General features: G+C 30.9%; 2 protein-coding genes across 2 annotated transcripts; one reads left to right on the forward strand and one right to left on the reverse strand.

Annotated features, from left to right (window-relative positions):
* The first annotated feature begins 726 nt into the window (after positions 1-726).
* On the forward strand, positions 727-3,379 carry LOC106787247 (lipopolysaccharide-induced tumor necrosis factor-alpha factor homolog). Its single transcript, XM_014749445.1, has 4 exons — positions 727-810; positions 2,307-2,477; positions 2,611-2,878; positions 3,128-3,379. Exons 2-4 carry the CDS (start codon positions 2,312-2,314, stop codon positions 3,228-3,230), a joined length of 537 nt encoding a protein of 178 aa, XP_014604931.1. The 5' UTR covers positions 727-810; positions 2,307-2,311; the 3' UTR covers positions 3,231-3,379.
* Positions 3,380-6,978: 3,599 nt separating this feature from the next.
* Positions 6,979-10,574, reverse strand: LOC106787246 (acetylcholine receptor subunit alpha-L1). Its single transcript, XM_014749444.1, has 8 exons — positions 10,295-10,574; positions 9,230-9,466; positions 9,074-9,118; positions 8,854-8,963; positions 8,589-8,769; positions 7,814-8,510; positions 7,514-7,722; positions 6,979-7,295 (listed from the first exon to the last, which is right to left on the reverse strand). The coding sequence occupies exons 2-8, from the start codon at positions 9,407-9,409 to the stop codon at positions 7,089-7,091; spliced, it is 1,629 nt and encodes a 542-aa protein (XP_014604930.1). The 5' UTR covers positions 9,410-9,466; positions 10,295-10,574; the 3' UTR covers positions 6,979-7,088.
* Positions 10,575-13,330: the final 2,756 nt, after the last annotated feature.

Genomic DNA, 13,330 nt, shown 5'->3' on the forward strand with positions numbered 1-13,330 from the left:
ATAAATTACATCCTCCCTCTCTTATTTCTATATTTAATAATAATATAATAAAGAAAATATAATACAAATAAAATAATTACAAGCAACTTAAGAAATCGATGCGCGCGCAACTACAATACGCACCGCCATCTTATATAAAATAATAGTACCATCCTATCGATAGGTTGGTAGCGTTCGATTATCGATACAATATTTCGTGAATCGTATGACGAATCAATGTGCTTCTTTAAATTCAGTTGTTGGTCGCATCCGTGTCGTGTTGCTTGGTTTTTGCTGTCTTACGTATAACGCGTGGAATATTAACGGGATATAAAGGACGTAAATACATTTTTGCAGAATTAAAAAAACAATTCGTGATAAAAGGTGTTTATATGGAAAATTGTGATATTTTGCAAAGTTATTTGGACATTGGATTTTGAAGATAACCTCACTGTCATCCTGGTACGCTCTTAGAATTGTAAACTTCTTCTTTCTCTTCTACACATTAACATGTAAGTCTTATTTAATTATTATTAATTATGTATGTTATTTTTATTTTCTTGTTGTTTACTTTGGTTTAATTTTTTTTTTGTTTAATTGGTAATAGAGAGAAAATGTTTAAAAGTTGGAAAGAAAAATTAGGAAAGGACGCGTAGAACGAAGGGTCGAAATGCGTTATGTGATGTTATATACTTACCATTAGTGTAGTACATATATATATTTATATATATATACATATATAAAGATATGTCCAGAATTCAAAGAGACGAATTATCTACGTCATTGTGTCAACTAACCGGTCGACGCTTCTACGTTATGGGTTCTTTCCCGGTAATCCCAGATCTTTGTTCTTTTCACTTTTATCGTTAAGTAATGAAAGAAAGAAAGAGAGTGCGAGCGAAAAATATTCTATACAAGAATCTATGTCAATTATGTAAATAATTGTCACTATCTTACATCAGACAATATTCCCTAATCTTTAGATAAATTTGTATGTGATTCAAAAAATAGAACAAAATTAAACAAGTAATTAATCTTTTAAAAAATAAAAATACAGGGTGTATTCACCACCAATTTTTGTCTATGCACTGAATATATTAGGTTGGGTTAACAAAAAAAACATTGTTTCCATGTTAGTTTTTTTTTTTTCAAAGTTTTCTAAAGAAAAATGTATGTTGTAAAAATAGAAAAAATGCAATAAATTATATTCTGAATCTATTTTCATTTAATTAACGGTAATAAAAATTCTAAGCACTTATTTTTCAAGCATATTTGTTCTTAATCTAATAAATAATTGTCTTTTTTTTTTTAATTAAAAATACATTAGCGTGATATTTGGTATGGTATATCATAGTGTATATTTTGGTATGGTAAGTTTGTTATTCGTCTTATATAACTTTTTAATCAAACAATTTTTTAAGATATTTAGAATAGTTAGATTAAATAATTTTCTTATTCTTATTAATAAAATTTTGTGACATTATATATACGTGGAAAAATTTTAGAACATCCTGTATATACATATATATATATATATACAAACATACACATACAAATACTTTCAAATTTAATTGTGTTGTGTCGTCATACGGTAATTCCGTTACTTAACATTCAACTTTCTATTCTCCAAGTTACAGAGTTTATCTATACATCAAGTATTTAAATAGATAAATGTATTTGTGTTTTAGATGTGTGTTTATACCTTATGGGTATACAAGAGTAAATTGCAAAGTTTTGAACCTTAATAAAAAATCAAAGACAAAAATAAAATAAAAATAAACTTAATCGAAAAAAAGATTTTTTCTATGTTAGGCTCAAAAGTTTTCAACCAATCCAATTATAGACGTGATCAATAAAAATATTTAATTAATTTATTTAAAATACGTTTTGCATGAAGACAATATTTTCTTTTTGGTAAATAACGTATTCAGATTGAATGTAATTATTAATTTTTTGGATCAAACGATTGATTACTTATATAAATACCACGGCAAATTGGATTTACTTAATAGTTTGCTTTAATTTGAAAGTTGATTTAAAATTTAAGCTAATTTTCTATCATTTTGTAAGACGGTCAAATAATTTTGATCGGTGCCGTAAGAATTATATTTTTTTGATTGCAAATTATTTAAATTGATTTGTCTGACTTTCAAAAAATGTTAAATGTATTATCAAATGATTACTTTATCATTGTTGCGTTTATGTGATGTATTTTTATATAAAAAATGATGATAAGAAATACTATGTAAATGTTAGTAATTGTGTATACGAACTAATCATTTAATCATTCTCTATGTGATAAGTTATTCTTGATCTTTTTATTTTAGAAGATATGGCGAAAAATATTGCACCGAGTAATAGCAACATGGAACCATCAGCACCTGTGGAAGCCTCATTACCAATAGGTCCACCTACTTATGAAGAAGCTATTGCTTATGGTAGTGTACCTAATCCACCATACCCTGTTGGGGTACCCTCCATGCCAGTACCACCTACCTGTACGTTATACAATATTATTATAATTGTTTGAAAGTAATTCATGATATAATTAAATTTTTTTTTTTATATATTTTCATATTTATTCTAAATAAGATTCATGTATATTTGTAACGTATTTGTTTAACATTTCAGATAATCAACCACCGAAACAAATTACAATGCCAATGCCCTCGAATTATGTCGTGCCGGCTGACCGCAACGCATCACAGTCGTTTAATACGGATCAGAACTTTGCACCTCCGCCGGAAGTACGAATCATTCATCAACACGTAACCTTTGCCCTAGGTCCGCACGCGGTCAAAATAACCTGCCCGTCATGCTATGCTGATATTAAAACTACTACGATATCGGATCACCAACCGACTGCTCACATTTGTTGTATTATCCTCTGTTTATTGGGGCAAGTAATTTAGTATTAATATACGCAGATAAAACGTTTGTTGTCCTATAAATCAATTAACAAAAATGTATTATTATTATTATTATTATTATTATCATTATAGTTGTTGTAAATATGTTGAATTTATTAATATTTTTTTTTTTTTAAACCCTACAAATAATATTTTTCTTTTTGTGCAATGCATTTAAGATAAGGATTTTTGTTTTAAATAAAAATTAGGATCGTTAAATAAAATATGTTTTATTTTAGGTGTTGCCTCTGCTCTTGTCTGCCGTACTGCATGAGTACCTTCATAAGTGTTCATCATTTATGTCCCAATTGCAAAAGTCATATTGGTACATGGAAAGGTTGATTGCTACTGTAAAAAAAAACAAATGTGCAATGTCTCTCTCTACGTGATGCACAAAAGACGTACTTTTTCTCAGCCTTCCATGTAATAATAGTAATAATAATTAGGTATTGCGTTATTTGATGAAATAAGATACAAAAAAGGTAATAGAAGAAAAGGAAGAAAAAGAAAACAAAAACAAACTACTATGTATTCGATGCTCTATAATCGTCGTGCATAAAAAGTAACGGAAGAATGGTTAATAAGGGTACCTATATATATTGTAGCAGGTTGTGCTGCAAATAGTACGTATGTATGATGCGTGTGTATGATGAATGTATGTATACGTATATACATGCGAGTTTTACGCTTATTCGTTATGAAACATTCGATTGTAAGCTAGATGATGAGTGGTAGTCATCTACTTTTAATTCTATTCGATTAGAATTAGTTGATAAGATATGAGAGAACGAAACCAATTGAACTAAGAGAATGCGATATAATATATATATATATATATATATATCATCGTTGCATAAAGACATGTCAAAGTGTTATCTTGCTTGCATTTATTACGTTCCACACGCGGTGTAGTGAAACTTATTCCCGTTAAGGAGAAAGAATTTCAAAAGGAATTCCTTTTAGAAATCAGAAGACGCGTGTCTCCTTGTGACGTTTATGATGTTGCGTGAGTAAGCGATAGATTTATATATATATATATATATATATAATAGTACGTGTGTGTAAGACTGGAATTTAAAAAATATTCCTTTTTATTATTTTGTCTAATTGTATTTTATTTTGTTTTCTTTTATTCTTTTTTTTTGTTAATTCCCTAGTATGTAAAATCGATCGATAATTAATTAAGTAAATCGTGTTGATAACAGTAGACTTTTTTTTGATATATATATGTATATATATACATATATTTTTTATTCTAGAGGAAAAGAATCCGCAAGGAAAATCGTCATACCTCCGGTTGTAGTAACGACGGTGTTCAAGCGAATTTTTATTTTTGTACCATTTAAGACATGAGCGAGTTACATTTGGAAAATATATGATATTAAACGTAGCGCACATACATATAATAAATATGTTAAATCTTTTCTATCGATAAACACGATGCAGCATACGCAAAATGTACGCTTTGTATACCATTCGAGCTGAATGAAATTAATTTTAAAGGCAATGCTTTTGTCTTTTTATGAAGGTATATTGGAACAAAGAGAGGAGAAAGCTTTCGAAGAAGAAGGAAAGAAAAAGATAAAATACCGCCATAATGTGAATATATTTCTAAGAGTATTCCACGTATGTCCATTTATACTAGTACTATAAAGAATGTTTTATTTGTATTATACGTGATATATTATATATAATATACACACTCATATGTTAGTATTGTATATAATAAGTCTTCTTGCAAAAGATAGTGAGCATATTGCGAAGGATTTGCCATTCCATTTTAAAGCGAGAGAAAAATAATAAATAAAAAATAAAAAATAAAAATATTTACTTTATCGCATAAGATTACGATACATTTAAATACGTTATTTGATCTATTACATAGAACAAATATTCGGATAGTATCATTACTATTATAGTGGCCATTTATGTCGAAGTATAGAAATCTATGGTTAGAACATTGATATTTAATTGTGCGTAGCTTTTGTAACATATGACGATGATTCTTGTTTTATTAATGCATGATAGAATCCTTGTACACGCAACGTTTATTGCGTAATGTAAAACGATAATATTTTCAGACCTTTTTAAATTTAAATGTGAACAACGTAACACATACGTTGACGTAACCGTAGACTGCTTGGAACTCAAAAAGTTATATGTAATGATTTGTTCAATTTCTAAAAATCAAGTTAATAAAAACACGCGGATGTCCACTACAAAAAAAAATAAAACAAATACTTTATCATAGGTTCTTTTGCTATATGGCAAAAGTTTGTCATTATTTTTAGCCGTAATGCATACTAAGCTCGTTTTACGATGAAAGGCCGATGTACACTTGACACGAATTCTACACCTATTTTTATATCCATGCTCTAACTAGAATACGTTTATGTAATATTTATATAATATCCAATATCCAATAATAATCCGAATCATGTCCTATTTATTTCCAATAATTATAGTTGTCTGACCTATACGAGTCTATCTAGATTTCTGTTTATTATTTCGTTATTCTGTTCTAATTAATGAGTTATCAGACTTACATTTTTCATATTTATATTTATCTGAATTTTGGCTGCAAATCTGAATGCAATTGTATTCATTCGTCGTATCTTTGCGGTTCAAATTAATTATTACCGACGTTCGGATAAGCAAGAACTCGTTATAACAAACTGCGAGAAAAAGAAGAAATCATATTTATCGTCATTTAAAAAATGCAGATAACTGTTGTGAATAAAACAATACTCTACTATTATCAATTATAGCTAGGAACTGAAATTCACCTTTGTTTACTATTAAACACAACTCTGCTTCATCGGCGGTCTGCAAACGGGCGTCTTCTATTATTAGCAAAATCTTGATATTTAAATTGCAATTTAAAAGGCTTTTTTCATAATCTTTCTATATAGAACAAAAAAAAAAAATTAATATTAAATTAATTAATTAATAAGAGAAAAGATGAAAGTTAAATTAAGCTAAATGGTTTATAAATTAATATTATGTAATTTATTTTTTTCACAACAGATTTATTAATGTTATTATTATTTATTTTAATTCTCATTGGCGTACAGCGTGTATCGAACAAATTTGATTATGTTTTAGCCAGTCGTAATGAAAAAGATGTTGCCTACATTTTTATCGAAAACCTATTCATATACATTTATAATATATATACTAGTATTAATATACTTATTTGCTTATCGGGAAGATTAATTTAATTATCAACATTTTTCTGTATTCACAGGTAAAGATTGACGAATTAATAATTATCACTATCTCCTCCCCTCTCTCTCTCTCTCTCTCTCTCTACAATCGTACCGCAATCCCTAATAATTAGAATCGTTAATAAAGATCTTACATCGCTATCGTAACTGTGTTACATACGATTGGCACACTAGAAAATTTTTGTTATATTTCTTACGGAGATATAAGTGATATATCAGATATATCAGATAAACGTACAACGAAATATCACTTGATTTCTTGATTTCGTTAAAATTGTTACGTGGTTAAAGCTTTACGACGAAAATCCTTGTCGAGTATCAATAAGGGTGGTGTCCAAATAAATTGGCGATTACTTCGGAGTTTGTTACCTTATGAAGAATTATCAAGGAATTTTAACGTGATTTTTGTTTTATTATTTAAAGACACTTATGGAAAACAATATTTTACAAAAAGTGTTAAAAAAGATTATCGTCACATTAAATTACATTAAGACACTTTAGAAAATTTTCGACGATGTTCGCACACCACCCTGTACATACGTACGCTTTAACGAATCTTTTGATTTTTTAGGCCACGTTTATCTCGAAATTTGTCGTGATTCAAAAGAGTGCCGATACTACTCGTGAAGATGTCTAACATTTTGTAAAAATTCCTTTTTGTTTTTTGTAGTTTGAAGCACTCGCTACTTTATTTTTTTTTTTAAGTTTCTTTTCCCCTTTCGATAAAAGAAATGGAATTGTGGATTACATACGAACAATTACGTTTACAATTAGATATTTTAGCGAAAAACGTATTCGATCATTTTAGACGCGTCTTTCTTGATGAAAGACGACGTCGTAACTCTTGTCTTGCAGATCTTTTATTATTTTTTTTTTTTTTTTTTTTTTTTTTTTAACGTATTTGTATGAGACAAGATTTTCGTATGAACTGTACATCGTATTCCAAATACACGAATAAATGAAGTTATCATTTTTAAGGACCAGGATCAAACAATTCTGAACTCGGTAGATATTGTTGCTGAGCAACGGAAGAATATTGCATATCGATAGGTTTAGTATCGTCGTATAGTGCAGGTGCTTCAGCAAGTATAGTAAATGTTCCACCTATGGAAGCTATTGTGAAGATCCAAAGGAAAAGTCGATCTAAAACCATTGCGACAAAACCCCAATCTTGATCCTCCTACGAAGAATAGAAACAAAAATTATTATTAATAATTTATTTGAGAAACGATTCTTTTTTTTTTTGTTCCTTTTAATAGGACAAATATAATTTATTAAATTGCGATATTAATTAACAACCGGAACAAAATACTCTTATTGATTATTATTTGTTGTTTACTCAATTTTTATACCAATAATAGCATTTACAATTGATTAATTATATTCGTTAACACTTACGGCATTGAACTCGTCTTGTCGTTGTATGTGATGTTGAATAAACATGACGTTGTGCAAAGCTTTTTCCAGTTCGAAGGGATACTTTTTTCTAGGCGTTACATCACTCAGAGATTCATCTAATCCGGACATGACAGTTGGCAGGCCGTTGTAGCCACCAAAACTTCCAAGAAATCTATTGTGTGCAGATGTTGTATGTAAACCGTTGCAACCTGTAAAATACGATAAAAAAACCGATCATTATTATTCTAATTATTATTAAATCTTGTATAGAAAAGAATTGATAAAATGAGAATAGAGTACCACCAATATGTTGATGACGAGCAGAATCTGGGGAAGAAACTATGGATGAAGTTTGAACTGCAGCCGCGACGGCTGCATTGAATTTACTCTTTTTCCCAGATTTTCCACGCCCATGTAACTTGTGAGCGGCAAGATCATTGAGAAGATCATCCGGTACTCTCATCAACAATAATTTAGGTAATCTTCTAATGAAGATTTTTCTTACCCAAGGTGCCATTTTGTGTGTACTTGGTTTACGATAATGTACGTTTAATATTATTATCGTAATGACTACGGAAAGACCGACTAGTATCATAGTGAATAGCAAGTATTTGCCTAACAAAGGTAACGCCAATGAAGTCGAAGGTATGATTTCTGATATTAGTAAGAAAAACATTGTTTGAGATAGAAGTATATTGATACAGAGGGCTATTTTTTCTCCCGAATCGGCAGGTAGATAGAAAGCCAATACCGAAAGATATGAAATACTAACGCACGGTACGATTAAGTTAACCGTGTAGAACAACGTCTTACGACGTAACGTGATATTGAAAAATATATCAGGATAAGGTTCCTCGCAACAGGGATAATATTTTTTGTGACGTTCCGCTGGTACATCCAAAATATCCCATTCGACGCTTGGGTAATATTCACGCAGATCGATACCTACTTCTACTTTGTTGTCTCCCATATTTTGATTAATGTGTTTCAAATCAATCTGTAAATATGTATAAATATATATATATATATATTTTTGTTTTAAATTTTCTTTTAATCAATTAGCTTGTTTGCTAACCTGGAAGCCATCGTACGTCCAAGAACCAAACTTCATGAAACAGGTTTGCTGATCGAATGGGAAATATCTGACATCGATTTCGCAGGATGATTTAAAAATAGCCGGAGGTGTCCAAAGTACTTTACCCGTGTAGTGTAAAATAGCTTTTGTCATGGTCGTTACCCCGTATTCTCCATCGGCGCTGAAAATCGATGTTAAAGTTTATTTTATCTATCATCGTATCGGGAGAGAGATAGAGAAGATATTTTACCATGAAATTGCTTACTTGTTGTAAAGTACGATATCGGGTAACCATATGTGTTCGCTCGGTACATAGAGTTCCGTAACACCACCGTATTCCGTTGGATCCCATTGAAATTTGTGATCCTGCCATTCCTAAAAGTAAACGATAATATTTTTATTCCTTTTATGTTTTTCTTTTTATTATTTTTTTTTCAATATCAGACTTATTTGTTATTATTTATCAGATTGTTGTAGGGACTCACGTGTTCGAGCCAAACGTTAGTCGTTAAGATTTGATCCTTTAAATTCTGCAAATTAAATCAAATTCTTAATATTGGATTGTTATCTTTTATTTTCAAGTATTTTATTTAAGAAAATTATCTCGGGTAGAAGGAACGATTTTAAAATTAGCTTCTTACCAGGTCGATGAGCTGAGAAAGACGAAGACCTAGCTTGACAACGACCGTATCTGTGTTGTTTGAAACGGGTCGAATAAGACGATTGTAATTGGATAACAGGTCGTCGTAAAGTCGTTTGGCATCAGGATTCCCATGGCAAATCCTCGCGGCGAGGATTACGACTATTAATTTCGCTATCATTATACTTTATCTTCCTCGTACATTGATTTTTTATGTATACCTTTGATCGGTTATTTCCTAAAATTAGAAAAAAAAAAAAAAAGAAAACTAAAACAAGATGTTTCCAAAATTGTTCTCCTAAATAATTTTCCTCTTTTTGTTTTTATTGCTTTATTTATTTCTTTTTTTTCTTTTTTCGTAAATGAGAAAGTAAAAATTATTTCTCTTCTCTACTCAGTGTAAACGGTATCGACGACTGTGGGGGTCGATCAATAAATTATTGTCGAAACGAGCTTGCAGTTTAATACAATCGACACTTTTACCTTTATAACGTTAGCTTAACTAGGCTTTATATGCTATTGCCAGTCAGGGATTTATGAACCTGTTGCGTTAACTACCATCTATCTATATTGACTTTATGCCGAAGGAGTTGAAATTAAACTTGGAGTCGTTCATACGTATTGTGTTATCATTTAGTATAACGTGTTCGTGTTACTTTCTTTTGATAAATTTCATACGATTTACTAACGATCATTTATAAATTCACTCCTGACATCAGAATCATTTTGAAAGAATAGAAGAATATAAATATTAGACTATAAATATTTCAACTTTTTAATAAATAAAATAAAAACGATTTAAAAATGAATAATTATTTATGGTCACGTAGTTTGACATTACGGTAGACAAAAGTAAATTGATCGGTGATGCGATGTGATGTATTTTAAAGAAATGAATACAATAAAAATGTCGAGTTTCTTTTAAATATTGTGAAAATAGGAAAAAAAAAAGAAAGAAAGAAAGAAAAAACCAAGAAGATCGTTAAACATTGGCGCGAACGTTAATATTTTCGATGGTAATAATAATAATAATAATAATAAAACGCGTGATTTTTTTAGTACGTACTCGTTAAACAGGATTCCAAAAAGTGTTAGCGGTGCGTGTTAATTTGTAGGCCGAAATCTCGAATTTCTCGATAGATGTCATAATCTAAACAGCCAAACTGTTACGATCTTCCTCAGTGATGTCTCGTGGCTTTTTATCGATCAGAATTGCAAGAAGGATCTGTCGTGTATCGCATTACTCACACGACAAGTTCGTACCGTTTAATGAAACGGTGGAAGAACGTAGAACAGTAATGGCATTGTGTACAGCCAATGGACCACTGGATGATGGTGCATGCATCTTAGATTCGTAGGATCAATACACTATTGCGCATGCACCGACGTGCTCGGCCGTACCTGCGCTATATGAACGAAATTTAACAGCGCAAACTCCAGCGCACTACTCGACGTTCCGCATGGAATAGAACCAAATAAAACAAAAAAAGAAAGAAAAAAAAAAACCAAACAAAACAAAAATAATGGAAATAAAACGAAAAGCCGCAAAAAAGAAAGAAGAGAACTTAAACTTATGCATTTCATCTCTTTCGACTATATTTCATAACGAACTCCAGTTTTTTCTTGGCATAACGTATATAGGTATCCTTCTTCTTTGCGTTATTATTCAGCAATATTTTGTTGTTTTGTTTTTAAATGATCTCTGGAGGGGTGGGAACGTGTTCGGGGATCACACTGATACACACACACACACACGTTTAATCGAAATACCACGAAATATTTATTATTCTATTTTTGGTCTGTTCTTTATTCGTTTGTTAACTGATCACTTTTGTCACGGTTATGAACGAACAGTTAGGAATATATGACAAAGTATAAAGATAGGATTGAACCTAACGTATGGTATGAGAGAAAGATAGACGTTAACATACAACTCTCTCTAATAAACACGATTATTTTCTGGGTTTCCTCGTGTGAAGCACTACGAGGATAGCTGCCGAGCGAGCCACTCTCGGGTGTCATCGTCAAGGGTAACTGCCCTCTTTTGCTCGCACAGCTGCGTAAAAGCGTTCCGACAACATCGTTTTCACCCCGTTCTCATCGTTTATGATTTATACTTGACATTGGGTACTATGCGCTTTTAGTTAGTACCATTTCGATTAATCGGTATATTTCCAACACGACGTAGTAGAAAAAGATTTTTGTTTGGAATGTAATATGGTATGGAAAACAATGATCTTATTTGCGTCATGTTACATGATTTAATAGTGTATAAAAGAGTCTAGGGTATTTCATCAAATATTCCAAGCATTACCTTCTTAATGCGCTAGCTTTTAACTTTGGTTTGTGATACCTCGAGCGTATAGGATATCACGTAAGCGTAAAGGACATCGTTAGCCATAAGTCCTCATGGATTTAGGAAGGAACCGTATCGTAAATAGATTCGTTGGATCGTCCTAGGATAATACAGAGTATTCATATCATCCTAATAGATCCTCGGTATCCGGCTAATGATCTTTTGTTTTGGTATTGTGTTTATATGACGTAGATAGATTACTTAAAACGATGTATACACATATACGCGTACAAATGTATATGTGATTATAATATATAGAAGAAGAGAATATCTCTCAAAATAGGACATAATATAATTGAGTTACTGTAATTTGTAGATTGCAATACATTTGGATACTGTTTAGAACGGTCTCTTCATTGATAAAAGAATCTTTCCCTTTTAAACTATTTCACTATGCTAGTACGATCATAATAGATTAATCCATTAAATTTATCTTTATTTTCAAGTTCGTATTTATTTTCTTCTAATATTTCTCTTTTCGTATAGGTATAACTATATATCCTGTACATATTTATATACATATCTATATATGCGAACATTTCTCCATTTTCTGGTATGCACTATTCCTTGTCCGTTACAACAATGACAAATGTGACTGTTTTCCGGTTTTCCTGGTGCGAAATACACTAGCTCGAGGAATATTGTGTGTCGTCATATTCGAGTGCGGACGAGAGGTAACTGGCCTCTCCTACGTAAATACGCATTCTCATCTACTCGCATACACATACATACACGCAAACATATACATTTATATATAGAATGAAATCATAGGAGTATTGGTAATAATTGATATTTGTTTGTAATACAAAGTTTCTAAATTTTCCTAACCCGAGAAACATATTTTCGGATTATTAAACTTTCAAATTAATATTTACATTCGATTGCAAAATAACATTTTGTTGATCGTTTCAATATGTATCGATTTTTGACAATAATTGACAAGTGACTTCTAACTTTTAACTGGTAGGCGGCAATGTACCTTCGCGTAGAAAAATGTTGTCACAAGAACAACAAGTTCGACGATCCAATTGTATTTTGAAATAACGGAAGTATTTGTTTGTAACGTTAAAAGCGTCTGTTATCATAGATGGACAAAGTTGGCGAACCAAATGCACTTAAATTCGTGTCCATTCCACTACCGGTTTCGTTTCTATTCGAATTAGAAATGAGTCTAATGGAAAGCTGCTTCTTCTTTTATTTTGTTTTTTATTACCGGTTTTCTTTCTTTTATTTTATTAATTATTTTTCTCTCTCGAATTTCGAATCCGACGTGTGCGCAATTTTTTATTTTGTCACAAAAATCATATCTTACAATAATGAACGATAGGGGATACTTTGTTACAATTATTCGTACTATTTCATATGATATTAAAATCGCTTTTGCGACAACCTGTATTAAAGCATAGATCACACTAGCTTACACACTCGAGTCTTGTCTACGTTGCACGTACTGTATCCGGCAGGTGTAAGGAATATGCTCTGTACATTGGTGCATCAAAATTCACTACGGATGCTCTCTCTCTCTCTCTCTCTCTTTCTCTTCCTCTCCACACATCCTTCTTATCCCATCGCGGGCATACGAAGTTGCTAATAGTCTAGTAAATCGAGTGCAATTTACAATGATGTATATCGTTTTACGAGGACTCGTGTCGAATAACATTTTGATCGTTCAATATTAATGAAATATATTTTTATAGGCATCTATTGAACTTTATAATATATTCTTTTTATATATATATATATATA

This window comes from Polistes canadensis, unplaced genomic scaffold (assembly GCF_001313835.1).
Source record: "Polistes canadensis isolate GaletaPanama2010 unplaced genomic scaffold, ASM131383v1 scaffold_96, whole genome shotgun sequence".
Classification (NCBI taxonomy): Eukaryota; Metazoa; Arthropoda; class Insecta; order Hymenoptera; family Vespidae; genus Polistes; species Polistes canadensis.

Excerpts from the sequence above, each read along its gene's own strand:
- LOC106787247 (XM_014749445.1), top strand. The coding sequence starts at position 2,312 with ATGGCGAAAAATATTGCACCGAGTAATAGCAACATGGAACCATCAGCA. Across the intron at positions 2,478-2,610 it reads CATGCCAGTACCACCTACCT|ATAATCAACCACCGAAACAA; the intron begins GTACGTTATACA and ends TTAACATTTCAG. Across the intron at positions 2,879-3,127 it reads ATTATCCTCTGTTTATTGGG|GTGTTGCCTCTGCTCTTGTC; the intron begins GCAAGTAATTTA and ends GTTTTATTTTAG.
- LOC106787246 (XM_014749444.1), bottom strand. The coding sequence starts at position 9,409 with ATGATAGCGAAATTAATAGTCGTAATCCTCGCCGCGAGGATTTGCCAT. Across the intron at positions 8,964-9,073 it reads CTAACGTTTGGCTCGAACAC|GAATGGCAGGATCACAAATT; the intron begins GTGAGTCCCTAC and ends GTTTACTTTTAG. Across the intron at positions 8,511-8,588 it reads GGACGTACGATGGCTTCCAG|ATTGATTTGAAACACATTAA; the intron begins GTTAGCAAACAA and ends ACATATTTACAG.